Source organism: Scyliorhinus torazame, chromosome 16, assembly GCF_047496885.1.
Source record: "Scyliorhinus torazame isolate Kashiwa2021f chromosome 16, sScyTor2.1, whole genome shotgun sequence".
Taxonomy (NCBI): domain Eukaryota; kingdom Metazoa; phylum Chordata; class Chondrichthyes; order Carcharhiniformes; family Scyliorhinidae; genus Scyliorhinus; species Scyliorhinus torazame.
This window is the reverse complement of record NC_092722.1, coordinates 36,849,707-36,876,894: the sequence shown is the minus strand read 5'-3', so window position 1 is coordinate 36,876,894 and position 27,188 is coordinate 36,849,707. Positions and strand designations below refer to the sequence as shown.

The 27,188-nt window shown below is 47.1% G+C and overlaps 1 protein-coding gene across 2 annotated transcripts in view; it reads left to right on the top strand.

The window, feature by feature from the left end:
- dnajc16 (DnaJ (Hsp40) homolog, subfamily C, member 16) overlaps nt 1-25,346 on the top strand; it is a 45,122-nt gene extending 19,776 nt beyond the window's left edge. For both annotated transcript variants that reach the window (XM_072478271.1, XM_072478272.1), the window contains exons 11-16: nt 669-857; nt 9,548-9,624; nt 13,565-13,645; nt 17,795-17,908; nt 21,294-21,461; nt 22,090-25,346. In XM_072478271.1, the coding sequence (XP_072334372.1) occupies nt 669-857; nt 9,548-9,624; nt 13,565-13,645; nt 17,795-17,908; nt 21,294-21,461; nt 22,090-22,525 (1,065 nt within the window). In that variant the 3' untranslated portion in view covers nt 22,526-25,346. The remainder of the gene's footprint in view (nt 1-668; nt 858-9,547; nt 9,625-13,564; nt 13,646-17,794; nt 17,909-21,293; nt 21,462-22,089) is intronic.
- The last annotated feature ends 1,842 nt before the right edge of the window (nt 25,347-27,188 follow it).

The following is a 27,188-nucleotide window of genomic DNA, read 5'->3' as shown; positions in this document are numbered from 1 at the left end:
AGATTATTATTATTCAAAGTTACTTAGCCACTTGTTTCTTGATTCTCTGGTCCAGTATAGAAGTCCTTCCAACTTCCAAGTCTGTTTCTTCTCTTCCAAGTGTCAGAAAATGTAACTTTTTTTTAAGGGGCAATTTAGCGCGGCCAATCCACCTATTCTGCACATCGTTTTGGGTCGTGGGGGTGAGACCCACGCAGACAGCAGCAGAATGTGCAAACTCCACATGGACAGTGGGCCGGGGTCGAACCCCGATCCTCGGTGCTGTGATGCAGCAGTGCTAACCACTCGCCACCGTGCCAGAAAATTTAATCCTGCAGTTTCAGAACTTGCTAAGCGTGGCTTCTTAACCAATTAAAGTTTTGTAGAATCATGTTATTGCTCTTGTTTGATAACCCATGCCCAATATGGAGTTTGGCACTGTCTACTACACAGAAATCATCAAATCTGAATAAAATAAGATATTATAAGAACAGGAAAGAGATCTTTAGTCCCTTTGTCTTAGATCAGTCACAGAGCTGCTGGCTCTGAAACTGGTGAAGGACTACCTCTTGACTTTTTCAATATCCTATACCTTTATTTCACTGCACTTCAAGCATTGCCCTTTCACCTTTTACAGAAGTCATTTTTAAAAATGCTTACTGTTTCTTTTTTCCAAAAAATCTGAATAGATTGTGACTCTACAGCAAAGCAGCACTCCAGGCAAGGTATTCTTTAAACTACTTGTAATTGAATGGAATGGGAATGAGGATGACAAAATGCAACTATTTAATGAGCTGAATCAGTTAACAGGAATAGGAGGCCACGCATTCCTATCGCATGACGTTGTGTTACCCGAGCTGAATGATGAATTTGCTCCAGTAAGTATTTTTATTATTACCCACACAAATTATTGAGTTAGTCTCTGCTACATTTGTAGTTATCGTAAGTTGTTGAAACACGAAAACGAGACGACAATGGGGTGAATTTCCCAGTCCCACTCTCAGCAGGAATAGACTCATGCGGGACAAACAATTGAAAGGTCAGTTTACCTCTGGCAGTGATTTCCGCTCCCAGTGCAGGCAGAACCGGAAAGTCCCACCCAATATCTTTGCATCATCAATTTTTCAGTTGGATCAATGTGGAAGTAATGAGCCAGATTCTTCTGCCAGGTAAAATTGATGATGATTAAGATTCCCGAATGGTTGCGTAAATGAGCTGTAGCCAGGATTGCCACCAGTGTTTGGACCTATTCCTAGAGCTTCTGCCAGTTGACAGATTGGAGGTTTGCAAATGTTATTGAGTCTACTTCAATGGTTTGATTATTGATCTCTCAAATTTACGCTACATGGCATAAAGAGAATGGTCTAAAGGATATGAATGAATAGGTTGCTCTTGACAAATCAGCTGCTTCCCAGACACAATTTAAGAGTCATGATATCAGTCCATTCCATCGTGGCATCATCACAAAACAGGCAGCTCAACATCTAAATGCGTGTTCAGGGTGGGGTGCTGGGAGGTACATGTTGCTGCTAGTACGGTGCTGTTACCAGTCACATTTAGGCCAGTGCCAGGAATAAAGATAGAGTAGAAATGGATGTGGGCAGGAAGATCCACGTTATCAAAATCTGTCAGTTTTAAAGTTAATCTGACCATTGTCTGCGGGGAGACCATGGGGAGTAAGAAATTGAAAGAAGCTACAGTTATCCTTAATAGAGAAGCATAGAAACTAGGAGCAGGAGTATGCTATTCGGCCCTTCGACATGTTCCACCATTAATATGATCATGGCTGATCCTCGATTTCAATGCCATATCCCCGCTTTCTCCCCATAATCCTTGATGCAATTCAATCTAAAAAAATTATGGCCGTGATTCTCCCATCGCGCAGCTAAGTGTTGACGGCGGCGTAAAAATGGGAGGGCCAGCACGGCGCTGGAGCGGCCCTTCGCGCTGGAGTGGCCCACGCCGCTCCAGCTGCTGACCCCAGCGTCAACTGGGCGCCGAGGGGTCTGCGCATGCACAGTGGCACCAGCGCCAATGCGCGCATACGCTGTGGCCCCCTTCTCCACGCCGGCTCTGAATTCAAATGGCGTAGGGCTACAGAGGCCGGCGCGGAAGAAAGCAGGCCCCCAACCCGAGAGTCCGGCCCGCCGATTGGTGGGCCCCGATCGAGGGCCAGGCCACAATGGAGGCCCCCCCCATGTTAGAACGTCGCCGGCGGGACTCGGGGTTTGTCATGACCGCTCGGCTCATTCGGGACGGAGAATCACGAGGGGGCCGCATAGAGCGGCCCCCGACCGGTGCCACGCCAACCACAATGGCGCGGGGTCGGAGAGTTCCGCTCTATAGCTTTAGCTCTGTTCTCTCTCCACAGATGCTGTCAGAACTGCTGAGATTGTCCAATATTTTCTGTTTTTGTTGCTAAAAAAATTATATATCTCTTTCATGAATCCTCCATGAAGGACCCCATGAACCTTTAAAATGGTGAGATTTCAGAAAATAAATAGATGCAACATATAGAAATGCTTTGAAAGTATTGGGTTTATAGGACTAGATCCAGTTGATTAAAGGATTTTCTTCAACTCGCATTTTGAATGTGCAGTAACATGAACATTCAGTAGATTTTACACAACCCCAATGGTGCACAGTCGAAAACTGGAATGCTTTTCCGGGTCACCAGTTGCACTTCCAGTGATTGTTTGTTCACCCAGGAGATTCCCAGGCAATCCCGGGAGCGATGGCAACCATAACGGTAGCACTGAACGTAGGGATGCTTTCAATGCAGTTCTTGGGGCAATGAATCCTTCAGGAAAATATGATGCTCTGACTTTCACTATATCACTACTTAACTGATAATTTGTATAAACAGATGATGTCTGCATTTAAGTCAGCATAAATTGATAAGCATCCCTCCTGCACCTTGTTTCTTCTTGCGAGCAGCAGGGTGACGGTGTTTAGCACTGCTGCCTCACAGCGCCAGGGACCCAGATTCAATTCTGGCCTGGGGTCACTGTCTGTGTGCAGTTTACAATTTCTCACGTAGTTTTCTTCCAGGTGCTCCGATTTCCTCTCTCAGTCCAAAGATGTGAAGGTTAGGTGGATTGGCCATACTAAATTGCTTCTTAGTGTCCAAGATGTGCAGGTTAGGGACTTCCGGGTGCGGCTATGCAGAGCTAGGTCGCATATTCGGCAGCTCCCGCTTGGAACGGACTTTTGGGCTCTTTTACAGGGCCCCCACGGCATTTGTTTGACATTTCCCGGTGTGGGAAGAAGGCTGCAGCATTCCCCTGACAGTGTCCCCCAGGAGTGTTGTGTCTTTTGGCTACCAGACCCGGCAGAAACAGTGAAGGATTTGGCTTGAGCTGCAGCAGTAGACAAGGGCCTCTTCCAGCATGCAGGCGGGGGAAGGGCAAGCTGAAAGCTGCAATCTGGCTTGACTCTATCAAAGGTGAATTCTAGCAGCAGAGGGAACAACTGTGAAAAGATCTACCAGGGCCATTGAAGAAGCAGGGTCGTGGCTTCTGGTGGCGGCCATGGAGGAGTAGGTCACGCATTCGGCAGCTCCCGTCTGGAGCCGACTCTCAGACCTTTTTCAGGAGTTTCCAAAGACTTTTTGGGGCAGACTGGTGAAGCAAACACTGCCAACTTCTATGAAACGGACCAGAAGTGTAACGGCCAAAGGAGCGGCACTGGAGCAACGGGAGAAGCGAGGGAAAGAAAACAAAATGGCGGCGGCCAGGGACAAAGGGGAGCTGCAGGAGTTCATCAAGCGCTGCTTCGAGGAGCAGCGCGAGGAGATGCGCAAAGAGATGTTGGCGCCTATGCTTTTGGCAATTGAAGGACTCGGGATCACGCAGAAGGCCCACGAAGCTAAGATCCAGGAGGTACAGAAAAGAGTCAGTCAGGACGAGCTCGTGGGCCTGGCGGTGAGAGTGGAGCAGAACGAGGCGCTACACAAGAGGTGGGCGGGAAGACTCGAAGACCTGGAGAACAGGTCGAGGAGAAAGAATCTGCGAATCCTGGGTCTCCCTGAGGGAGTGGAGGGGGCTGATGCCGGGGCGTACGCGAGCACGATGCTCGAGGCGATGATGGGCACGAAGGCCCCTTCGAGGCCGCTGGAGTTGGACGGGGCACATCGGGTGCTGGCGAAGAAGCCCCAGGCAAATGAGCCGCCAAGGGCGATGGTGGTGAGGTTCCACCGGTTCACGGACAGAGAGTGGGTCCTGAGATGGGCCAAGAAGGAGCGGAGCAGTAAGTGGGACAATGCAGAGATCCGAATATACCCGGACTGGAGCACGGAGGTTGCAAAGCGGAGAGCGGGTTTCAACCAGGCCAAAGCGGCGTTGTACCGGAAAGAAGTGAAATTCGGAATGCTGCAGCCAGCGCAACTGTGGGTCACATACAAGGGCCAACATTATTACTTCGAAACGCCTGAAGAGGCGTGGACCTTTGTACAAGCCGAAAAGTTGGACTCTAACTGAGGGTTTGTGAGGGTGGGGGGGGATGTTTTGGGGTTTGATGTGTGATGGTTGTTGTAAATAGGGGGTCAATCACGCGCAGGAAATGTTACATGGGCTGGGGGAGAGAGACAAGGCCGCGACAGGAGCTGCGCCAGAGGGGGCGGAGCAGGCTTTGGAAAGCGCGGGGTTTTTTCCCCGCACGCGGGAAGAAAGGCGGGAAGGGGAACAAAGGAATGCATATGGATTGGGAGACTCCCACGCGGGGAGGTCAATGGGACGGCGGGGGAAGCCGGGGTCAGCAGGCGTCAGCTGACTTACGGGAGTGACATGGGGGAGCAAAAAAGCTAGACAGGGGTCTAGCGGGGGGGAGGGGAGGGGGAGAGAAAGGGTTGCTGCTGCACTGGCCGAAAGGGAATGGGACACAGAAGAGGTGGTCGGGACGGGGGTCCCCCCTCTGGGGGACTGGAGGGTGAGGGAGGCGTGGACATGGGACTGGCCCAGAAAAGGAGATGGCTAGTCGGCGGGGCGTGGGGGGGGGGGGGGTGAGAGCCCCTCCAATCCGGCTGATAACGTGGAATGTGAGGGGCCTGAATGGGCCGGTGAAGAGGGCTCGAGTGTTCGCGCACTTAAAGGGACTGAAGGCAGACGTGGCTATGCTCCAAGAGACACATCTGAAGGTGGCGGACCAGGGATGGGTAGGACAGGTATTCCACTCGGGACTGGACGCGAAGAATAGAGGGGTGGCAATATTGGTGGGAAAGCGGGTGTCATTTGAGGCCAAGACTATTGTAGCGGAGAATGGAGGGCGATATGTAATGGTGAGCGGTAGGCTGCAAGGGACGTGGGTGGTGTTGGTAAACGTATACGCCCCGAACTGGGATGATGCAGGATTCATGAAGCGCATGTTGGGGCGCATTCCGGACCTGGAGATAGGAGGCCTGATAATGGGAGGGGACTTCAATACAGTGTTGGATCCAGCACTGGACCGCTCCAAATCAAGGACTGGAAAGAGGCCGGCGGCGGCCAAGGTACTTAGGGGGTTTATGGATCAGATGGGGGAGTGGACCCATGGCGGTTTGCAAGGCCGCAGGCCAGGGAATTTTCTTTCTTCTCCCATGTACACAAAGCCTACTCCCGGATAGATTTCTTTGTTCTGGGTAGGGCGCTCATCCCGAGGGTGGAGGGGACGGAGTATTCGGCTACAGCCGTTTCGGACAATACCCCACACTGGGTGGAACTGGAGCTGGGAGAGGAGAGGGACCAACGCCCGTTGTGGTGGCTGGATGTGGGACTGCTGGCGGACGAGGTGGCGTGTGGGAAGGTGAGGGGGTGTATCGAAAGGTACTTGGAGGCCAACGACAACGGGGAGGTGCGGGTGGGGGTGGTATGGGAGACGTTGAAGGCGGTGATCAGGGGAGAGCTAATTTTCATTAGGGCTCATAGGGAGAAGACAGCGGGTATGGAAAGGGAGAGGTTAGTGGGGGAGATTTTGAGAGTGGACAGGAGATACGCAGAGGCCCCGGAGGAAAGATTACTTGGGGAAAGACGACGGCTCCAGACGGAGTTTGACCACAGGGAAGGCGGAGGCACAGTGGAGGAAAGCGCAGGGGGCGACCTACGAGTATGGGGAAAAGGCTAGTCGGATGCTGGCACACCAGCTCCGTAAGAGGATGGCAGCGAGGGAAATAGGGGGAGTCAAAGATGGAAGGGGCGCCACGGTTCGGAGTGCAACGAAAATAAACGAGGTATTCAAGGCCTTTTATGAAGAGCTGTACAGATATCAGCCCCCAGCGGGGGAAGAGGGGATGAGACTATTCCTAGATCAGCTGAGATTCCCGAGGGTGGAGGAGCAAGAGGTGGCTGATTTGGGGGCACCAATTGGGTTGGAGGAGCTGAGCAAGGGTTTGGGGAGTATGCAGGCGGGGAAGGCCCCGGGACCGGACGGATTCCTGGTGGAGTTCTACAGGAAGTACGCAGACCTGTTGGCCCCGCTACTGATGAGGACCTTTAATGAGGCAAGAGAGGAGGGGACCCTGCCCCAACAATGTCGGAAGCGACAATTTCTTTGATCCTAAAGCGGGACAAGGACCCACTGCAATGTGGATCGTACAGGCCGATCTCGCTCCTCAATGTGGATGCAAAGTTGCTGGCAAAAGTGCTGGCCACGAGGATCGAGGACTGTGTCCCGGGGTAATCCACAAGGACTAGACGGGATTTGTAAAGGGCAGGCAACTAAACACCAATGTGCGGTGGCTCTTAAACGTGATCATGATGCCATCGGAGGCGGGAGAGGCGGAGATAGTGGCAGCTATGGACGCGGAGAAGGCCTTTGACCGAGTAGAGTGGGAGTACCTCTGGGAGGTGGTGCGTAGGTTCGGGGTAGGGTTTATCAATTGGGTTAAGCTCCTTTACAGAGCCCCAATGGCGAGTGTAGCGACGAACCGGCGGAGGTCGGAGTACTTTCGACTGTACCGAGGGACGAGGCAGGGGTGCCCCCTGTCCCCCTTGTTGTTCGCATTGGCGATCGAACCATTGGCCATGTCATTGAGGGAGTCTAATAAATGGAGGGGGGTGGTCCGAGGGGGAGAAGAGCATCGGGTATCGCTATATGCGGATGACCTGTTGCTGTACGTGGCGGATCCAATGGAGGGGATGGTGGAGGTCATGCAGACTCTAAGGGCGTTTGGGGAGTTTTCGGGCTATAAGCTCAATGTAGGGAAGAGTGAGCTCTTTGTATTACAGGCGGGGGACCAAGAAAGAGGGATAGGGGACCTACCGCTGAGGAGGGCGGAGGGGAGCTTTCGGTATCTGGGGATCCAGATAGCCAGGAGTTGGGGGACCCTACATAAACTGAATCTGACGGAGCAAATGGAGGAGGATTTCAAAAGATGGGACATGTTACCGCTCTCGCTGGCGGGTAGAGTGCAGTCGGTCAAAATGGTGGTCCTTCCGAGGTTTCTGTTTGTGTTTCAGTGCCTTCCCATCGTGATCACTAAGGCCTTTTTTAAGAGAGTAGGCAGGAGTATTATGGGGTTTGTGTGGGCGAATAAGACCCCGAGAGTAAGGAGAGGGTTCCTGGAACGCAGAAGGGACCGAGGAGGGTTGGTGCTGCCAAACCTGGGGAGCTACTAGTGGGCAGCAAATGTGGCGATGATCCGCAAGTGGGTTATGGAGGGAGAGGGGGCGGCATGGAAGAGGATGGAGATGGCGTCCTGTAAAGGAACGAGCCTGGGGGCGTTGGTGACGGCACCACTGCCGCTCTCGCCGACAAAGTATACCACGAGCCCGGTGGTGGCGGCAACGCTAAGGATCTGGGGCCAGTGGAGACGGCACCGGGGTGCAATGGGAGCATCGGTGTGGTCCCCGATCAGGGGTAACCACCGGTTTGTCCCGGGGAAGATGGACGGGGGGTTCCAGAGCTGGCATCGGGCGGGGATTGGAAGAATGGGGGACCTGTTCATCGACGGGACGTTTGCGAGCCTAGGGGCACTGGAGGAGAAGTTCGAGTTACCCCCGGGAAATGCCTTTAGATATATGCAGGTGAGGGCTTTTGTGAGGCGACAGGTGAGGGAATTCCCATTGCTCCCGGCACAAGAAGTTCAAGATAGGGTGATCTCGGGTGTATGGGTCGGGGAGGGCAAGGTGTCGGAAATACACCAGGAGTTGAAAGAAGAGGGGGAAGCGCTGGTAGAAGAGTTGAAGGGCAAATGGGAGGAGGAGCTGGGGGAGGGGATCGAGGAAGGTCCGTGGGCTGATGCCCTAGGTAGGGTTAATTCCTCCTCCTCATGTGCCAGGCTCAGCCTGATACAATTTAAGGTGGTCCACAGAGCGCACTTGATGGGGGCAAGGTTGAGTAGGTTCTTTGGGGTAGAGGACAGATGTGGAAGGTGCTCAGGGAGCCCGGCGAACCATGTCCATATGTTTTGGCCATGCCCGGCACTGGAGGGGTTCTGGAGAGGAGTGGCGGGAGCAATATCTCAGGTGGTGAAAGTCCGGGTCAAGCCAAGCTGGGGGCTAGCAATATTTGGAGTAGTGGACGAACCGGGAGTGCAGGAGGCGAAAGAGGCCGGCATTCTGGCCTTTGCGTCCCTAGTAGCCGGCGAAGGATCTTGCTAATGTGGAAGGAGGCGAAGCCCCCCAGCCTGGAGGCCTGGATAAATGATACGGCTGGGTTCATAAAGTTGGAGAGGATTAAGTTCGCCTTGAGAGGGTCTGCGCAGGGGTCTACAGGCGGTGGCAACCGTTCCTAGACTATCTTGCGGAGCGTTAGAGGAAGGTCGGTCAGCAGCAGCAGCAACCTTGGGGACGGGGGGGCAGGGGGGTGGTGGAGGGGACGTCCTGGGATGGGGGGGGGGAGGGGGGGGAGGGGGACTGCCTGGGAGGGTGGATGAGCAAGAGATAACATGAAGGGTTGCGGAAACTGGCACGTACGGGTGTGTACAAAGCTGTGTAAATATATAATTTTGCCATGTATATATCTTGCTCTGCGCGATTTCTCGGTTTTCTTTTTGTTACGAGGGCGGGGGGGGTTATTGTTTGTAAGGGAGAAAAATTGTGTTAAAAAACTTTAATAAATATATATATTTTTTAAATAGAAACCAGTAAAAGGAGAGAAAGTGAACATCTTCAAAATTACTCATCTTAATCAGTAGTGTTCTACCCAATATTAAAAATTCAATTAATGAACTATAGTAAAGATAAGAAGTTTAGGTTTATCCTGCTGCATATTTTTTTTATTTGACCACTTATCATTCTCCATGGTCCAAGGTTTAGCATTAGTGAAGAGAGGTACAAAAAAAACCACCTAAACATGTGTGAGTATATTGTTCAGTTTGAAAAATAGAAATAAGAGTACATTTACATGCAAAGTTCAGATTTGGACTTTTTTCTTTCAATTTGATTCATCAAGAAATGAGGCACATTTAGCACACTGACTTTATCAACACTAATTCCTCTATTTGGGGTTTACATGTTCAGTTGTGACAAAGCTCCAAATACAAGCTGCAGTTGTGGCTATGGGATGACCTTTGTGTGCCTTTTCATCAAGAAATTGTAGTTTTAATGCATGCTGGGCTATCATGAAATTTGAACTCCCAATGCTCTCTCTGCAGATGTTCCTCCTTCGCTGGCTGTATGCCATGACAGATTATGCATCTCAAATCTGGGAATCTGGGTTCACTCAGAACTGGTATGTACCTGGTGTCAATGCCAGTTATCAATAATTGTTATACCCTGATGCCTAGAGCCACAAATTGTTAGAAATTGTGTCGACGACAGGAAGCTGTGAGGAAGTTTGTAGAGCTAAACCTTCAAATTCTAGAAACTTAAAATAACAGAAAATGTTGAAAGTTCACCGCAAGTCTTTGTTACCTCTAGAATTGACTATTCCAACACAGTCCAGGCTAGTCTCTTACATTCTACCCTCTTTAATTTGGAGGTTATCAAAAATTCATTTCCTGTGTCTTAATTTGCACCAAATCCTGTGAACCCTTCACCTCTTATGATCGCTGATCTACAACGGCTCCCAGTATCGTAACACCATGATTTAAAAATTCTCATCCTTGTTTCACACATCTCCAAGACCTCATCCCGCTGGCCCCAACAATCCCTTGAGATATCTATGCTCCTCTAATTCTGTCCTTCTGAGCATCCTTGATTTTTTAAAAATAAATTTTGAGTACCCAATTATTTTTTTTCCAATTAAGGGACAATGTAGCGTGGCCAATCCATCTACCCAGCACATCTTTGGGTTGTGGGGGTGAAACCCACGCAGACACTGGGAGAATGTGCAAACTCCACACGGACAGTGACCCAGGGTTGGGATTCGAACCCGGGTCCTCAGCGCCGTAGTCCCAGTGCTAACCACTGCTCCACGTGCCGCCCCTGAGCATCCTTGATCTTAATTTCTCCACAGTTTTCTTTTAAATTTAGTGTACGCAATTCATTTTTTCCAATTAAGGGGCAATTTAGCGTGGCCGTTCCACCTAACCTGCTCATCTTTGGGTTGTGGGGGCGAAACCCACGCAAACACGGGGAGAATGTGCAAACTCCACACAGACAGTGACCCACAGCCGGGATCGAACTGGGACCTCGGTGCCGTGAGGCTGCAGTGCTAACCACTGCGCCACCATGCTGCCCTCTCCACCGTTTCATTAGGTATTTTAGTTGGTTTGATTATTTGCAGCCCTGTTGACTTTTGTTTTATGGTTGTGTTTAACGTGTAAAGAAATGCCTCAAAATATTTTTCAAAAAACAAAATCTCCAAAGTTAGTGGGTGTATCTTTATCTGCAAGGGTCCCTAAGCTCTGGAATCCACCCTAAAGCCCTCTACACCTCTTGCTCTCTTTCTTCCTTTAAGATGCTCCTCAAAATCTGCCTCTTTGAGCAGGTTATTGGTCACCTACATTAATATTTTCTTATGTGCCTCAGTTTAAAAATTTGCTTCGTAACGCTCCAGTGAAGCAGCTTAGGATTTTTAACACATCAAAGGTGCTATGTAACTATAAGTTGTTGCTCATTAGAGTCTGAAAGAGGAAACTGGTTGTGAGCACTCTGATGATACTCACTGTTTGCACGTGAACAGGAGTAGGACATTCAGCCCTTAGAGCCTGCTCCACCATTCAATAAGATCATGGCTGATCTGTGATCCAACTCCATATACCTGTCGTTGGTCCATATCCCTTAATACCTTTGCTTAACAAAAATTAACGTGTATCAGATTTAAAATTAACAACGGGGACGAGATTCTCCGACCCCCACGCTGGGTCGGAGAATCGCCGGGGGCTGGCGTGAATCCCGCCCCCGCCGGTTGCCGAATTCTCCACCACCGGATATTCGGCGGGGGCGGGAATCGCACCGCGCCGGTTGGCGGCCCCCCCCCCCTGCGATTCTCCAGCCTGGATGGGCCGAAGTCCCGCTGCTAAAATGCCTGTCCCGCCGGCGTAGATTAAACCACCTACCTTACCGGCGGGACAAGGCGGCGCGGGCAGGCTCCGGGGTCCTGGGGGGGGGGCGCGGGGTGATCTGGCCCCGGGGGGTGCCCCCACGGTGGCTTGGCCCGCGATCTGGGCCCACCGATCCGCGGGCGGGCCTGTGCCGTGGGGGCACTCTTTCCCTTCCGCCTTCGCCACAGTCTCCACCATGGCGGAGGCAGAAGAGACTCCCTCCACTGCGCATGCGCGGGAATGCCGTCAGCGGCCGCTAACGCTCCCGCGCATGCGCCGCCCGGAGATGTCATTTCCGCGCCAGCTGGCGGGGCACCAAAGGCCTTTTCCGCCAGCTGGCGGGGCGGAAGTTAGTCCGGCGCGGGCCTAGCCCCTCAAGGTTGGGGCTCAGCCCCCCAAGATGCGGAGCATTTCGCACATTTGGGACGGTGCGATGCCCGACTGATTTGCGCCGTTTTGGGTGCCAGTCGGCGGACATCGTGCCGTTTCCGGAGAATTTCGCCCCTGATCTAGATCAATTGTCATTTGTGAAAGAGAGTTCCAAACTCTCCCACCCTTTATTTCCTAACATTTTGTAAAGCTGCAGCACAACTTCTGCATCCTTGTACCCCAGTCCTCTAAATATAAAGGCCAGCATTCCACTAGCCGCCTTGATTACTTTCTGCACTTATTTGTGGTATTTTAAAGATATATGCACCTGAACCTTCAGGTCTCTGGAAATCCACTGCATTTAGCTTCATACCATCTAGAAAGTACCGTGATCTACTCTTTTTTTTGATCTAAAATGGATAACCACACACTTGCTTTCATTGAAATCCATCGGCCACAGTTTTACCCATTCACCTAATCTATCAATATCCATTTGTAATTTTATGCTTGTCATCTACACTGTCTACAATGCCACCTAACTTTGTGTCATCAGCAAATTTGGATATATGACTTTCTATGCCATTATCCAAATTGTTAATGAATTACGTGAACAATTGAGGGCCTAACACAGAACCTTGAGGGACACCACTAACCACATCTTGCTAATTTGAGTATGTACCCATTATCCCTACTCTCTGTCGCCTGCCACTCAACCAATTTCCCAGCCATGTCAGTAATTTGCCCTCAATTCCATGGGCTTCTTAGTTAAGTCTTTTATATTGGACTTTATCAAATGCCTTCTGGAAGTCCATATAAACAACATCCATAGATATCCCCCTGTCCACTACTTAGTCACCTCTTCAAATAATTCAGTGAGGTTTGTCAGGCATGACCTACCTGTCATGAATCTATGCGGATTAACTGAAAAGTTTCCGAGGTTTTCAGCTACCCTAGCCTTGATTATAGACTCCAACAAGTTCCCCACCAGATTTAAGGCTAATTGGTCTGTAATTCCCTGGCTTTCCTCTTACCCCCTTCTTAAAAGGAATTTTCAAATTCACTGTCCAGAAAATGGGTTAGAGGTTTTAATAAGGACATGGGGAGTCCACACAAAGTAAAATAACAAATGTTTATTTACACAAACAATATATACACTACCTGGTAGATTCCTACCAGGTTCTTGCTTGATTGGTGCCTTACTGGCCGACCTTGGATACACTAGGTAATTGGGATACCCCACCCCAAGTGGGGGAGCTCGTACTCTGCAAGGAGCACGGGGAAGACGAGTACCAACCCATAGATCCCTTGTGGGATATTACAGAGGTTCTGCAGTATACCTGGCAGGGATGCTTTTGTCAAGATGTTTAATGCTTCTTGTGGTTTGCTGCTTTAGTGCTAGCAGCAGTGCTGCTGGGGAATGACTGGGTGATTCATGTTAGAGTTGCCCTGTCATTACTGCTGCTTGGTTGCCCTGCTGTTCCATGCAAATTCTCTGCTGGGATCAGTGCTATTGCCCTGCTGTTGCATACTGAGGTATTGCTGCTATTATTGAAAGCCATGGATTAAGTTGGATGTTTCTTTGCTGTGTTAGAAAATATTTTCACTTGCCCTGAACATTTACTGTTGTCACACCCAAAGGACTTGGCTCATGAGCTGAATGTTCTGTATTTGGATTCTTTTAACTGTTCCATTTTGCTCCGTGATTGTTTTAAGTTTACTGCGTATCAGCCGGTCAGTATGTTTTCACTGTTACTACATGTTTGTTGTTTTATTACCCAGCAAGTGATTGAACACTGCTCACTTTTTCTGTCTCAGGAGGGAAATGATGCCTTTAATCTCTCTACTTTTCTCTGTGGTTTTCATTCTGTTTGGAGCATTCGTCATTCAAGCCTTTGGGTAAGAAACATGGACTTTCGTATCATAGATTAACGAATAAATAAAATCAAGCTGTTCCATTCGAATTTGAAAGATAAAACTGTTGTTTTCATGTTCTGAGTGAAGAACTGGAAGTTCTGAGAAAGAGTCTCTGCTTAAAAACGTGAACCTGTCTTTTCTCTTTGTGATGTTGATGGACCTGCTGTGTTCATTTGTTTTTGGAGCGGGGGTTAATGGCTGTAGCTTCATGCAAAAGTGGATGTAAGATATGTGGTGGGTTAATGTCGAAGTGTTGCTTGGTGATAAGAGGCCTGGTCTGTTTATATCTGTGCTCAGTATTAAGTGCACGAGGGAGCAGAGCACGGGGGCAGGAAGGATTGGGTAGAGCAGATGCTTATAGAAAGCAGAGCATAGTGGTGGGGTTGCGGGAGCCCACAAGACAATTGCCGAATTGGGCTGGGTGGAGGATTCTCCGAGTCAAAGTGAGCTGGGAAGCTGTCCGATTCGGATGCTTCATTTTCCAAATTGTCACAGGAATTCTTTTACAGATCATGTGGTCAAAATGCCATGTCTGACTTCAAGTTGACAACAAATGATACAAATTGGTGCCCTGCAGCTTTCTATAGTGTGAGGTCCGGCTTTCCAGTTTGGCTTTGTCCTCGTAACTACTTAATTCATCCACTTGGCTGTTTGTTCAACCCTAAAGCAGGGAAGTAGCTGCTGCCTTGCTCTCTGCCTTATCACAAAACCAGTTTTCTGCCTCAACTTGAGTTCTATTAGTACCTTTGTGCATGACACTTCAAAAATTGTCACCCACCCCTAGGTGGGCAAGGGTCAAAATTCTAAGAATCCTGGTAAACACCGCCTTTACAATGGAAGCAGTCAGTTTTTGATGAGGTTTAGGGAAATATGTTATGCACAGTTGGTTCTACTTTGCATTCCTCGAAGACACTGAATGTAAAGCGAAAGAAGAATTTGAGCCGCCTGATGCCTCTAGTAGGATTCTTTTTGCACCTAGTCCATCTGTTCTGTTCTACGATCTTGTTTCTCCTTTTTGGGCAGCCTGTCAGGATCCAGAATGATTTACTTCCACTCCAGTTCTATGGGTTCTGAGATGGGTGATAAATCCAATGCGTCATCTACAAACTCAGCCACTTGCAGGGCAGGTGGTGCTTGGAAGGGTTGGGTCACACTTTGGGTAGCAATGTCAGTGTCAAGGCTCTGGGGTTTCCGAGTCTGGTGCTCAAGTTGTCTTTGGGGTCCTAATGTTCTAGGTCCCTAACTTCATTTTGATTAGTGGAAGATACCTACCTGTGATTTTCTTTTTATTCATGGGATATCTTGTTCACTCAAGCAGCAGCAGCTCATTATAGAGAGGTACTTTTGCTAATACTCCAGATATTAGTGGATGGATCCCAAAACAACAATGAGCAATAGGAACCGGTAGGCAACTATGAAAAGATGTCTGTTCCCACAGGTAATAAAAGCAAGAGCCCTCAGCTTACGATTCCTAGACCAAGATCACGTTGATGCAACAGTCAAGAAAGCCCAACAACGTGTCTACTTCCTAAGGAAGATAAAGAAATTCAGCATGTCTGCTTCGACTCAAACTTCTACAGATGCGCCATAGAGAGCATCCTATCCGGCTGCATCACAGCTTGGTATGGCAACTGCTCAGCCCAAGATCGCAAGAAACTGCAAAGTGTGGTGAACTCAGCCCAAAGCCACCCTCCCATTGATTCTGTCTACATCTCCCGCTGCCTCAGGAAATCAGACAGCATTTCAGAGACCCCTCACATCCAGGCTTTCCCCTATTCTAGACCCTTCCATCAGGCAGAAGGTACAGAAGTCTGAAGACCTGCACATCTAGATATAGGAACAGCTTCTTCCCCACAGTTACTAGACTCCTCAACGACTCTCCCTTGGGCTGATCTGTTCCCTGTAAGAACACTATTCACAACGCCCTTTGCTGCACTTACTCGTGTATTTGCTTTGTTTCGCCCTTGTTCCGCATTGTAACCAGTCACTATTTGTCGATGTACTTGGTCGATTATTCTTTTTGTCCACTGTGTATGTACCATGTACGTTCCCTTGGCCACAGAAAAATACTTTTCCCTGTACTTCGGTACATGTGACAATAAATCAATCAATCAATCTCAAGGGCTTAGGCTGTTAAAGATCAATGACTCAGGAGCACTGGTTTTACATGCAGGCAGTGCAGGATGTGTCTTTCTCATGGTTGGACCATATAATTGGAGGAGTCCAGAAATTGCATCTGCAGTGCAACGGGGGAGGTAAGACATGAAATGAGGAAGACCCTGGTGACAGGGCAGACCAGGAAACCAAGGTAACCTCCAGACTCAACTATTCCTATCCTCCTATTCCATCCCCTATAAACTTGAGCTCAACCAAAGCACTGTTGCCTATATCCTAACTTGGAGCAAGTCCTGTTCACCCATTACCCCTGTGCTCGCTCACCTACATTGCCTCCTGGTCCAGTAACGCCGTGATTTAAAAATTCCTATCCTCATGTTCAGCCTTTTACATGGCCTCACCCCTACCTGCCTGAACTTGGTTGTATTAACTCTGTCTGAGCCCTGGGCTCGCTGAACTCTGTCACCTGCCTGGCAATAATGCAGAGAGCTTGAATTACTCTACAGCAGATTTGTCCCTCGGTTTTTTCAATTTAGTTTCTTCGGTTCAATTAAGATAGTTGGAAACTCCAGGCATTGTGTTGATTGAGTGTTTTCAGACTGCTTGTCCACCACCATCAGTTTCGAATGAGTCACAATTTCCTCCAGTTAAACATTGGGAAGATCAATACCATTTTGTTCAACTCCCTCCGCAAACCCCATACTCTTTCCACTGATTCCATGCTACTTCCCCAGCCGTAGTCTTGTGTTGAAGCAGATTGTTCACAAACTAGGTGTTGTATTTGACTCTGGACTCTGAGCTTAATTTTCATCTCTATACCCTGTCTATCACAAAAAAATGCCTACATCACTTGCCTCCATCTACGCTTTTAAGCATCTACATCAAAGATCAGGTCACCACCAGAGACTACTGCCCTATAATTTACATGCTCTCCTGGTCAATCTCATTCCACACCAAGTCTTGCTCACCTATCAACCCTGTTCTTGGAAGCAGAACCCCCAACCCTTCCCATTTAACAGTTTTTTTTTTTTTTTACAGTGCAGAAGGAGGCCATTCGGCCCATCGGGTCTGCACCGGCCCTTGGAAAGAGCATCCTACCCAAGGTCAACAACTCCACCCTATCCCCATAACCCAGTAACCCCACCCAACACTAAGGGCAATTTTTTGGACACTAAGGGCAATGTGGCATGGCCAATCCACCTAACCTGCACATCTTTGGACTGTGGGAGGAAACCGGAGCACCCGGAGGAAACCCACGCACACACAGGGAGGATGTGCAGACTCCGCACAGACAGTGACCCAAGCCGGAATCGAACTTGGGACCCAGGAGCTGTGAAGCAATTGTGCTATCCACAATGCTACCGTGCTGCCCTTCATGGTCAAAGTTCTCAAGTTCCATACCTCTAGTTCAACATATTTGTCTGAGGGGTGGGCATAATGGACCAGCTTGTCTTTTCCTGCCCAGGTGCTTGTGATCCCCTGATCAGGCTTTTTGTGCATTCTGTCTTTCCTTGGTGGCTATGCCTTCAGCTGTTCAGGTCCCACATTGTCGAATTCCCTTTGTGAACTTCTCTACTACATCCTCCTTCTGTCAGGGCCCTTAAAATGCAGCTGATTGCCCAAAACTCCTCTTGATATTGGCTTAACGCTCGTTAATGGTTAGATCACACCTGTGAAGTTCCTTGGGACGTTTTGTACTTTTAACGGTGCTCTATAAATTAAGCTGTTGTTTGAAGGTTCTTAAAGTCTAATTTGTTGCTGTGTCAGGAATATGATTTTTGAACCAAACTGTTGCAGATGTAACATGTTCAATGCATGTGCGACATATTGAGGTTTGTCAAGTGTATTTGAAGCAGGCTACGTTATTTATACACACAGATTTTGGGTGCTATTGCGCATGGGAGTCGAGATCAAATAGCAAAACATTAATACAATCTGCGAGATGGAGAAGTGCACTCCTGAGATGGAGAAAAAAAGGTTTCTTCAAATCCATGTAATTGCTTTTTAAAATTTCAGGGAACCAAATGACGTGGAGAGCAGGTCTGATTCTGAGAAAGAAGAAGAACCAGCAACAGATAAAATTCAGGAAGCATCGAAGAAGCAGCAAATCAACATCACCAGGAATTCAAGGTACAGCCATCTGAACAGTTAAGCTCTACGTTCACCTGCATGCGTTTCTGTTATCTCTGAAATGCAGCACTCTGGGAGTATTGGCCTCATTAAACTCAACCTACCATTCTAAGTCAGATGGATTCAGTATTGTCTCCTAAGTGACGCCCGATACAGTCGCACGCTGTTAGATGCTGTGGCCATCCCGAAAGCCTGAAGCTGAGATACGTAAGCACAAGAGGTGCACAAAAATATACATTGGGCAGGATATTCCGCGCCCACCGTACCATGTTTTGCAACGGGGTAGGTGGCCCACCATTGGCCAATGGTGGGTCAATGGGGTTTCCCGTTCTATGCTCCCCACCTACGGCGAGACTGGAAGATCCGCTAGCAAGAACAGCCGGAAAATTCCGGCCATTGTACATTTACCTCAGTGCTGTTCATTGGTCCTTGATGGAATGTTTTACAGATCAGATGAGAACATGCACGGCGCCGATAAGAGTTGATTAACCTGTTGTTTCTTCCCTTTTCTTCCCATGTGCTTAATGATCTGTTGAGCTGCTCGCAGAAAAATACTTTTCACTATACCTCGGTACACGTGACAATAAACAAATCCAATCCAATCTAAGTAGCGCATAAAGAATGTGAGGGCGGAAAACTAAATAGTTGCATTCATGTGGAAGGGAGGATCTTCCACATGCAACACTTTTTGTATATTCATTCATTTATTACCCCTCTCTGCCCTTGAGAAGGTCATGTTAGCCACCGCTTGGGTGGAATGTGGCGCAGTGGTTAGCACTGGGACTACGGCGCTGAAGACCCGGGTTCGAATCCCGGCCCTGGGTCACTGTCCGTGGGGAGTTTGCACATTCACCCTGTGTCTGCGTGGGTTTCACCCCCACAACCTAAAGGTGTGCAGGTTAGATGGATTGGCCATGCTAAATTGCCCCTTAATTGGAAGAAAAATAATTAGTTACTCCAAATTTATTTTAAAAATGTTAGCCCACGCTTTGAGCCTCACCAGCCAGTGGTTAATTTAATTCATGGGGCTCTGTGCTACCTTCAATTTTGAACCCGCCCCTCCCCACCCCCAGATCTGAAGGCTAAAGACAAGAAAATGCCCAAATTGATCAGTGCTTCTTCACTTACAAAACTTGCCTGTATCATGGAATGATTGATGCTTCTCACTCAGCTCTCGCATAGATCCAGTGTTGGGGATGAATTATCAGGTCCTGCACAGAACAGAGTGAAGAACGAGACAGAGTGGAGAAAGGAATTTAAAAGAAATAATGAAACCGGGAATTTCTTGGTTTCCTATCATTCGGCTTGACTTCGAGCCTTCAATCATAGTAATGGAGAATTGTTTAAATGAGGGTTTAAATCACGTGTCTTACTGTCACTTCCAATTTGTTAAATGCTGTCCCTTTAAGTGTGATTCAAGTTTTGACAATACCACTGGGTTTCAATCTTTCTTCATCCTGTCTCCAAGATGGAATAAGTTTAATAAACCCATTTTAGGTGTCCTGCACAGTTTTTTGTTTTTTTCTGCACTCTGTTCAGAGAGTTTGGTAGATTTTTGTTTTGCTTTCCCTCACCCCACACTCTGGTATTGCTGGTGAGTTTGACCATCTGCTGGGCAGCACGGTGGCGCAGTGGTTGGCACTGCTGCCTCACGGCGCCGAGGACCTGGGTTCAATCCCGACCCCAGGTCACTGTCCGTGTGGTGTTTGCACATTGTGCCAGTATCTGTGTGAGTTTCACCCCCACAACCCAAAGATGTGCAGGGTAGGTGGATTGGCAATGCTAAATTGCCCCTTGGACAAAATTAAAAAAGAGAAAAACGTTTGACCATCTGATTCCTTGTTACCAGAGATGTTGCTGATTCCCAGTTGTGCTTTCGTGGGTTTGACACACAACATGTGGTCAGCTGAAATTGCTCAGACACACACACACACACAATGAAACTGCCTGTCACTTCACTGCTACCCAATTCAGGCTCTCAAACTCTCCATTTCCACCGAAACCTGGCCGAGATTTTAATGATTTTGACCCCTACGGTTTAACCTAATCTGCCCAGTTTTTGTATCCCACCTATAAAATATAAATGATATACCAAGACGGTAGCAATGACCCAACCCTGCACTGTACGGCACTCCAGTTTTCTAACAGGCCACTTGTGAATAAGCTGTATTTTCACCACTGTGCAGACTGCAGCTCTGAGCAGCCTTGTTTCCTCCTCTACAGCAACTCCCCAGCTGTTCAGCTCCAAATGACTTGCATGTTGCAGCAACTCCCCAGCTGTTCAGCTCCAAATGACTTGCATGTTGCAGCAAAAAGAAAGTAGTCATTGCAGAATGCACTTTGGAAGTTAATGAGAGCAAAGGAAACATCTGTGCATTTTATTATTGGTCAACCTGCCAAGTTTTATATTTGTGGGAGTTTCTCCAGGTTTTTAGAATGTGCTCTTTTACATCCACGTTTCAATAAATGTCCTGGTGCTTCAATTTATATTTTTAGAAACTTGTGTTTGCCTTAAGTATTAGATTTGAAAAATGATGTGCTCGCCTGCTAGATAAATGCACAGCAGATGCAAGTAAAGTGCAACAACACTGAATCTAGACAGCGACATGCATTGCAAATACTGCCTTACGAACTGCAGTGAGAGTACTACTTTTAGCCTCTGTGTCCTTCAGTCCATGGAATGGAATTCATGTGAAACCTGAAACACCAATGTGCTTCAAATTTAGACTGGCAAATGTATCTAGGCAAATATCTGTATTTTGAATGTGATATTTTAATCCCACCTACTGTGTTTTTGGGGCCCTGTGCCAACGGCAGCACGGTAGCTTCACAGCGCCAGGGACCCAGGTTCGATTCCCGGCTTGGGTTACTGTGTGTGCAGAGTCTGCACGTTCTCCCTGTGTCTGCGTGGGTTTCCTCCGGGTGCTCCGGTTTCCTCCCACAGTCCAACGATGTGCCGATTAGGTGGATTGGCCAGGCTAAATTGCCCTTGGTGTCCAAAAAAGGTTAGGTGGGGTTACTGGGTTACAGGGATAGGGTGGTGGAGGTGTGGGGCTTAAGTGGGGTCCTCTTTCCAAGGTCTGGTACAGACTCGATGGGCCGAATGGCCTCCTGCACTGTAAATTCTATGACACTGTGTGATTTATTGTAAATCTGCCCCTGACTGCAGCCTCTCTGATAGAATTGTTCCCCCTATTGCTGTCAAGGACAGAGTCCCATAATTTTGACATTTGAATATCAAGGGGTATTGTCCTTCATGACATTTGTTCTTGAGACTTCCTGACAGGCAGGGATTACTCGAGCTGTATGTGAAGGATGTAACCGACTTGAAGAATGAAGACGACTCCACCAGTTAATTAATGAACCCTTTCTTTACTCCCAATAGGTCCCCTGAACAGAGTTTTGTGGAAGTGACTGAACTGACTTATATCAACTATACCAGCAATCTTGTGCGGCTAATGCCTGGAAACATCAACGTGCTGGTTGTGGTTACTGATGCTACAAAGAATGCTTTAATTCAGAAGTTTGCATACGAGGTCTATCCTGTTACCTGGTGAGTGCAGTATGGGATGTGGAATAGAGGAAATCACATGGACATTTACTTTTTTTTTAAATTTAGGGGACCCAATTCCATTTTTCCAGTTAAGGGGCAATTTAGCATTGCCAATTCACCGACCCTACTCATCTTTTTGGGTTGTGTGGGGTGAACCCCAACATGGAAACTCTGCTGTGAAATGATGGTGCATTACTGAACTATGCACATCAGAAGATCTTGGGTTCAGTCCTTAGGCTATATTGCATTACACAATCACAGATAGTGGTAAAACCTAGTTTTCACCCACTGTTTAGACGGGGGAAAATATCAAAATTCTGCAACGGATTATTAACCATTCTGTTTACAACAGCTAATGATTGAAAAGACTGTTGAAATAATTCAACATGTTCGTCTATTGATCAATGATGACTGAAAATTATGGAAATATGCAGCTGACCTGTCTGCATCTGAAGGTTAATTTTGTAAGGGTTAGATGAAACACTAATCTGGTTCTTTACAGGTGTAGGCAGAACTTGGTTAAATGTTCAACAATTTCTAATATTCTTATTTTGTTGGTGAAAAAACTGATTAAGCTCTGTGCATTTATCAAACTCTGAATATTTCATTTTTGTTAATTTTGCATCAGGAACAAATCACTACACTTCTCCTTTTTGAACTTATCGAAACATCACGGGTGGCTTGCAGATCTGTTAGAGTTTGCCCAGGATCCTGCCCGAATTTCCAGTGTACAAGATGAAAGTTGCCATGACCAGAACTACATTGGCTATGTGTTGGCATTAAATGGACACCGGAAGTACTTCTGCCTGTTTAAACCCGAACTCTGTAATGGAACTGAGAACAGCAGCACACAAAATGGCTTGGAACCAACAGAAGGTGGGAATGGGCCAGGCGAGGGAGCTCCTGCAATGGAAACAAACAGCCCACATCAAGCTCGACGCAGCTCCAATTCATCTGTGAAACGGACCAAGCAACTGCTCAACAGACTTAACCTATGGATGGACAGGCTGCTTGAAGGGATTCTGCAACGATACTACGTACCCTGTTGGCCTGAGCTTCATTGATATTCTGTAGTTCTGGTAGAATTTTATGCTGAAATGCACCTGAGCCACACATTGGATAGAGCAGGAATATACAGCTCTATTTTATTTTTCCAGAATATTTTCTCAGTCTTGTTATTTAGATCTGTGATGCAAGGAGCCAAGTGAAGTGAAGCAAAAGGACCAGGTGAATCAACGGGTTAAAAAGCTGTGTTCGCACATTGCCTGGATAGAAAGAGATAATTTGCACAACAGACGAGGGAGCTGGTGAGTGAGCGAGTGGAATTTAAAACCAGATGGGATACTGGTAATGATATGAAGGAGTCTGAGTCATTGTTTTCACGAAAATTTGTGTACTACTTGAATTATTGTACCGTACCTCAGTTCAGTTGCTCTGATCCTACCTTCCCTGTCTTACTCCAGTATGAGAATCTGTCGTTGACTTGTGCATGGTATATTTTGCCACCATATTTTTGGGAAAAAGAAGAAAAACAGATCTCAGTCCTCTCCTCCCAAAGACATTGCTGGAAATAGAGAGAATCAAAACCTCACCCCTAATTGAGTGCAGGTATCAGACTTTTCTGAAGTCAAGTGTAACGTAACGAGTTAATTATTTTGAACTTTGATTTTGCTGCCTAATGCACTTCTCAGCTGTGTACTCGCCTCCATTTTCTCGGTCTATTCCGAAAAATGATAATGAGATTTCGTAATAGGTCAGAGCAGGGATTGAACTTCTGAACTAGTGCAACACTGGTGACTTCCTTCAAAAGTATAGAGAAGCATATTACAACCAACATTTAAAAATTACTTGTGTTTTTTTTGTAATCCCAATTGCAGGAGGCTGGGTTAAACGTTGCAGAGGAATTTCTACAAAGCAGGGTTCAGATACACAATTAGTTTCCACTAGATTAGATGAGGTGCGAGCAGACTTAAACTACAAATGTTAACCAGTGAACTGAAATAATGTACGCTGCACCATTCTGAAACAACACTTTGCTGTGTTTGGTTGCCGTATACCAGTTTCTGATGCAACTAATATAAACTGTATTTAATGTATTTATTAAATGTTATAAGTTTAGATTTATTTATAGCTGGCTTGCTGCCTGTATATTCTGTCACAGCAAGAGAGCAGAATTTGAAATAAAGGCAAGAATGACTAAAACTGCACGGCATGTTGATAAGCATCTAATAGGGAAGAGCAGGTAAGAGACAGCCTAAAAGATAACTGCTTCAAAATTGGTCTGCCCACCTCCCCCTTTTCAGTTGCTAGTCGGGTTACTAAGACCCCGTTGTGGTCGGGGAAACGTGCTCGTTTCTGGCTGTAAGTGCACTGCCTGCCACATTGGGCAAGAACAAAAAATATGCTTTGAGTACTCTTGAAGCAGGCATCTGGTCCTTTGCCTATCATCTGTTTGACATCACCTCTCCCAAGAATGGCTCCCAGGACAGCACCAGCTCCACTTGGGGAAACCAGGCCAAGAGAATAGATGTCTGGGCTCAACAAAGAAAGTAAGTAACATATGGACTCGCCGGTCCTGGAGCACACGCCTCCTCTACTTTTTCCCACATTCTCTGGAAAAATGTCCTGTGCCCGTGTGTGTCCCGAAATGGGTGTGCCCTCTACCTCCGGACCAACCTGTTCTCTCTCCCAGAGATTGACTGCGTATAGTTCTAGCATTTTAGGTTATTTTCAAATGTCCAAGATTTCCGATTTTCTCATATAGAGCCTTTCCCTGATTTTGACCCACCTCCGTGTAGTTGCTGCTATTAGTCAGAATTATAAAATTATCTTCCACACAAGCGACATTTCTCTTTAAATTAAATGTTACTAAAAATATTATTTCCCGCAATGGGAGTAATTTTATGAAATCACACTCCTGAGGTTGAGCCTCATGATATCGGGCCACATGATGTCTGTGTTTATTTTTGTTTTTAATGGATGGGAAATTTGTAGAGTGCATGCCTGGATTATGTATTATATATTATTTTGACAGATGAAGCTATGAACCCTTTGATTTTTGTAATATCAATTTTTTCATGGGGATATTTCAATGAAATGCCACTGACCAAGATTGTATGTTCATCAATTTCCAGAACTTGCCATTTAGCACCGTTGCATATCAATTTTCTTCCCTTTCATTTTTGTTGAGTCAGGCTCCACCGCTACTGTCTCCCTCCCTACCCCTTAAGCCAATTGTTTTTTAAAATGTATTTTATTCCAAATGTATATAAAAGGTTACAAAACAAAAACAATTCAGGGAACAAACTCCCCTACACTCAACTATATAATTTGTACAAATGTTCCCCTTTTTCTCTCTTTCCCCCCCCCCCCCCCCCCCCGGTGATGAACAGCTCCTCAAGCACGGCCACAAACATCCCCCACCTTGCCTCGAAGCCCTTCGCTGAACCCCTTCATTAGTACTTAATCTTTTCCAACCAAAGAAAGTCATATACATCCCCCAGCCAAGCCGCCACCCTCCAGTGGCATTGCTGACCACCACGCCAGCAGAATTCTTCGCCGGGCAATGCCTTAAGTCAATTGTTGCAACCCTTCTCCCCTACCTGCCTGAGATCAGCTAACGTCTGCACAGAACAAAGGAAGTAACCACCTGGTGTGGCATTTAGTACTATACCCAGGTGTCACCATTACCCATTCAGTTATTGGACAAGCCTGTACAAAATGTGTTTACAAAATAGTTGATTAATTTTGCAACATGCTGTTAAACTGAGAGCTGCAAATCCAATTTATTGTATGCACTGCTGAATGTTTCTGATACTAAATGTCACTTTAAATGTGCAAACTGTAGGCATTTTTAAAACAGAATAAAATTTATATTCATTCACACATTGAGATGCACTCAGCATTAGCCTGAAATCAAAAGCTGCTCAGTTGCTGCTCGTATAGCTGTTACATTATTCAGTCAGTGAGGTTTTATTGTGCTTTAGCTAATTAAAACTGTGCACTTCATGTCCACATTGAGATTTGTGTTTGTGATACCCTGAGAGAAATTTGCTAACCGTTCCCAAGTTGGTTATAAATTGATGGTGAATGTGTTAGGGATAAATTGCTCTTCCATTGTCATAGGAGTCATATTCCTGTCTATGAGCCATATTCCTGTCTATGGTTCCTGTTTCAGCTAGGTACAGACTTTCCGTGTCTCTACACTCAACTGAGTGTCATCTGCAAACTTTGACAGATTACATTTGGTCCCCAACTCCAAATCATCCATGTAAATTGTAAACAATTGCAGTCCCAACATCACTAGCCACTGATCGCCAAACAGAAAAACACCCATTTATCCCCACTCTTTGCTTTCTGTTAGTTAACCAATCCTCTATCCATGCTAATACATTTCCCCTAACACAGTGCACCTTTATCTTAGGCAGCAGCCTTTTGTGTGACACCTTGTCGAATGCCTTCTGGAAATCCAGATGCACAACATTCACCAGTTCCCTGTTGTCCACCGCGCTCGTCATGTCCTCAAGGAACTCCAGCAAATTAGTTAACCATGAACCCATGCTGAATCTGCCCATTGGGACAATTTCTATCCAGATGTCTTGCTATTTCTTTCTTAATGATAGATTCAAGCATTTTCCCCACTACAGTAGTTAAGCTCACCAGCCTATAGTTACCTGCCCTTTGTCCACCTCCTTTCTGAACAGTGGCATCACATTTGCTGTTTTCCAATCTGCCAGAACGCCCCAGAGTCCAGCAAACTTCGGTAAATTACCACGCGTGCATTTGCTATTTCCCCCGCCATCTCTTTTAGGACCCTGGTATGCACCCCATCAGGGCCAGGAGACTTTAAAAAAAATTTATACAGTACCCAATTATTTTTTTCTAAGTAAGGGGCAATTTAGTGTGGTCAATCCACCTAACCTGCACATCTTTGGGTTGTGGGGATGAAACCCATGCTGACGGGGAGAATGTGCAAACTCCACACAGACAAGTGACCCTGGGCCGAGATTGAACCTGAGTACTCAAGTGCCGTAGGCAGCAGTGCTAACCATTGCGCTGCCCAGGACTCTTGTCTACCTTTAGCCCCATTAGCTTGCCCAACACTACCTCCTTGGTGATAATGTTCATTTCCAGCTCCTCACCTGCCATAGCCTCCTTGACCACAATTATTGGTGTGTTATAAAGACTGACACAAAATACTTGTTCAATGCCTTGGCCATTTCCCATTATTAAATCCCACTTCTCGTCCTCTAAACGACCAATGTTTACCTCAGCCACTCTTTTCCGCGTTATATATTTGTAGAAACTTTTGCTATCATATTCTGAGCTAGTTTACTCTCATAATCTATGTTTCCTTTATGGCTTTTTTTTCATAGCTTTCTGTTGACCCTCTAGTTTCCCACTAATATTGTTGCTTCACAGCGCCAGGGTCCCAGGTTTGATTCCCGGCTTGGGTCACTGTCTGTGCGGCGTCTGCACGTTCTCCCGTGTCTGCGAGGGTTTCCTTCGGATGCTCCGGTTTCCTCCCACAAGTCCCGGAAAACATGCTTGTTAGGTGAATTGGGCATTCTGAATTCTCCCTCAATGTACCTGAACAGAATGTGGCGACGAGGAACTTTTCACCGTAACTTCATTGTAGTGTTAATATAAGCCTACCTGTGGCAATAATAAAGATTGCCTTTGTATGTAATGTCTTTCAATTTGATACCTCATTTATTTCCTTAGATA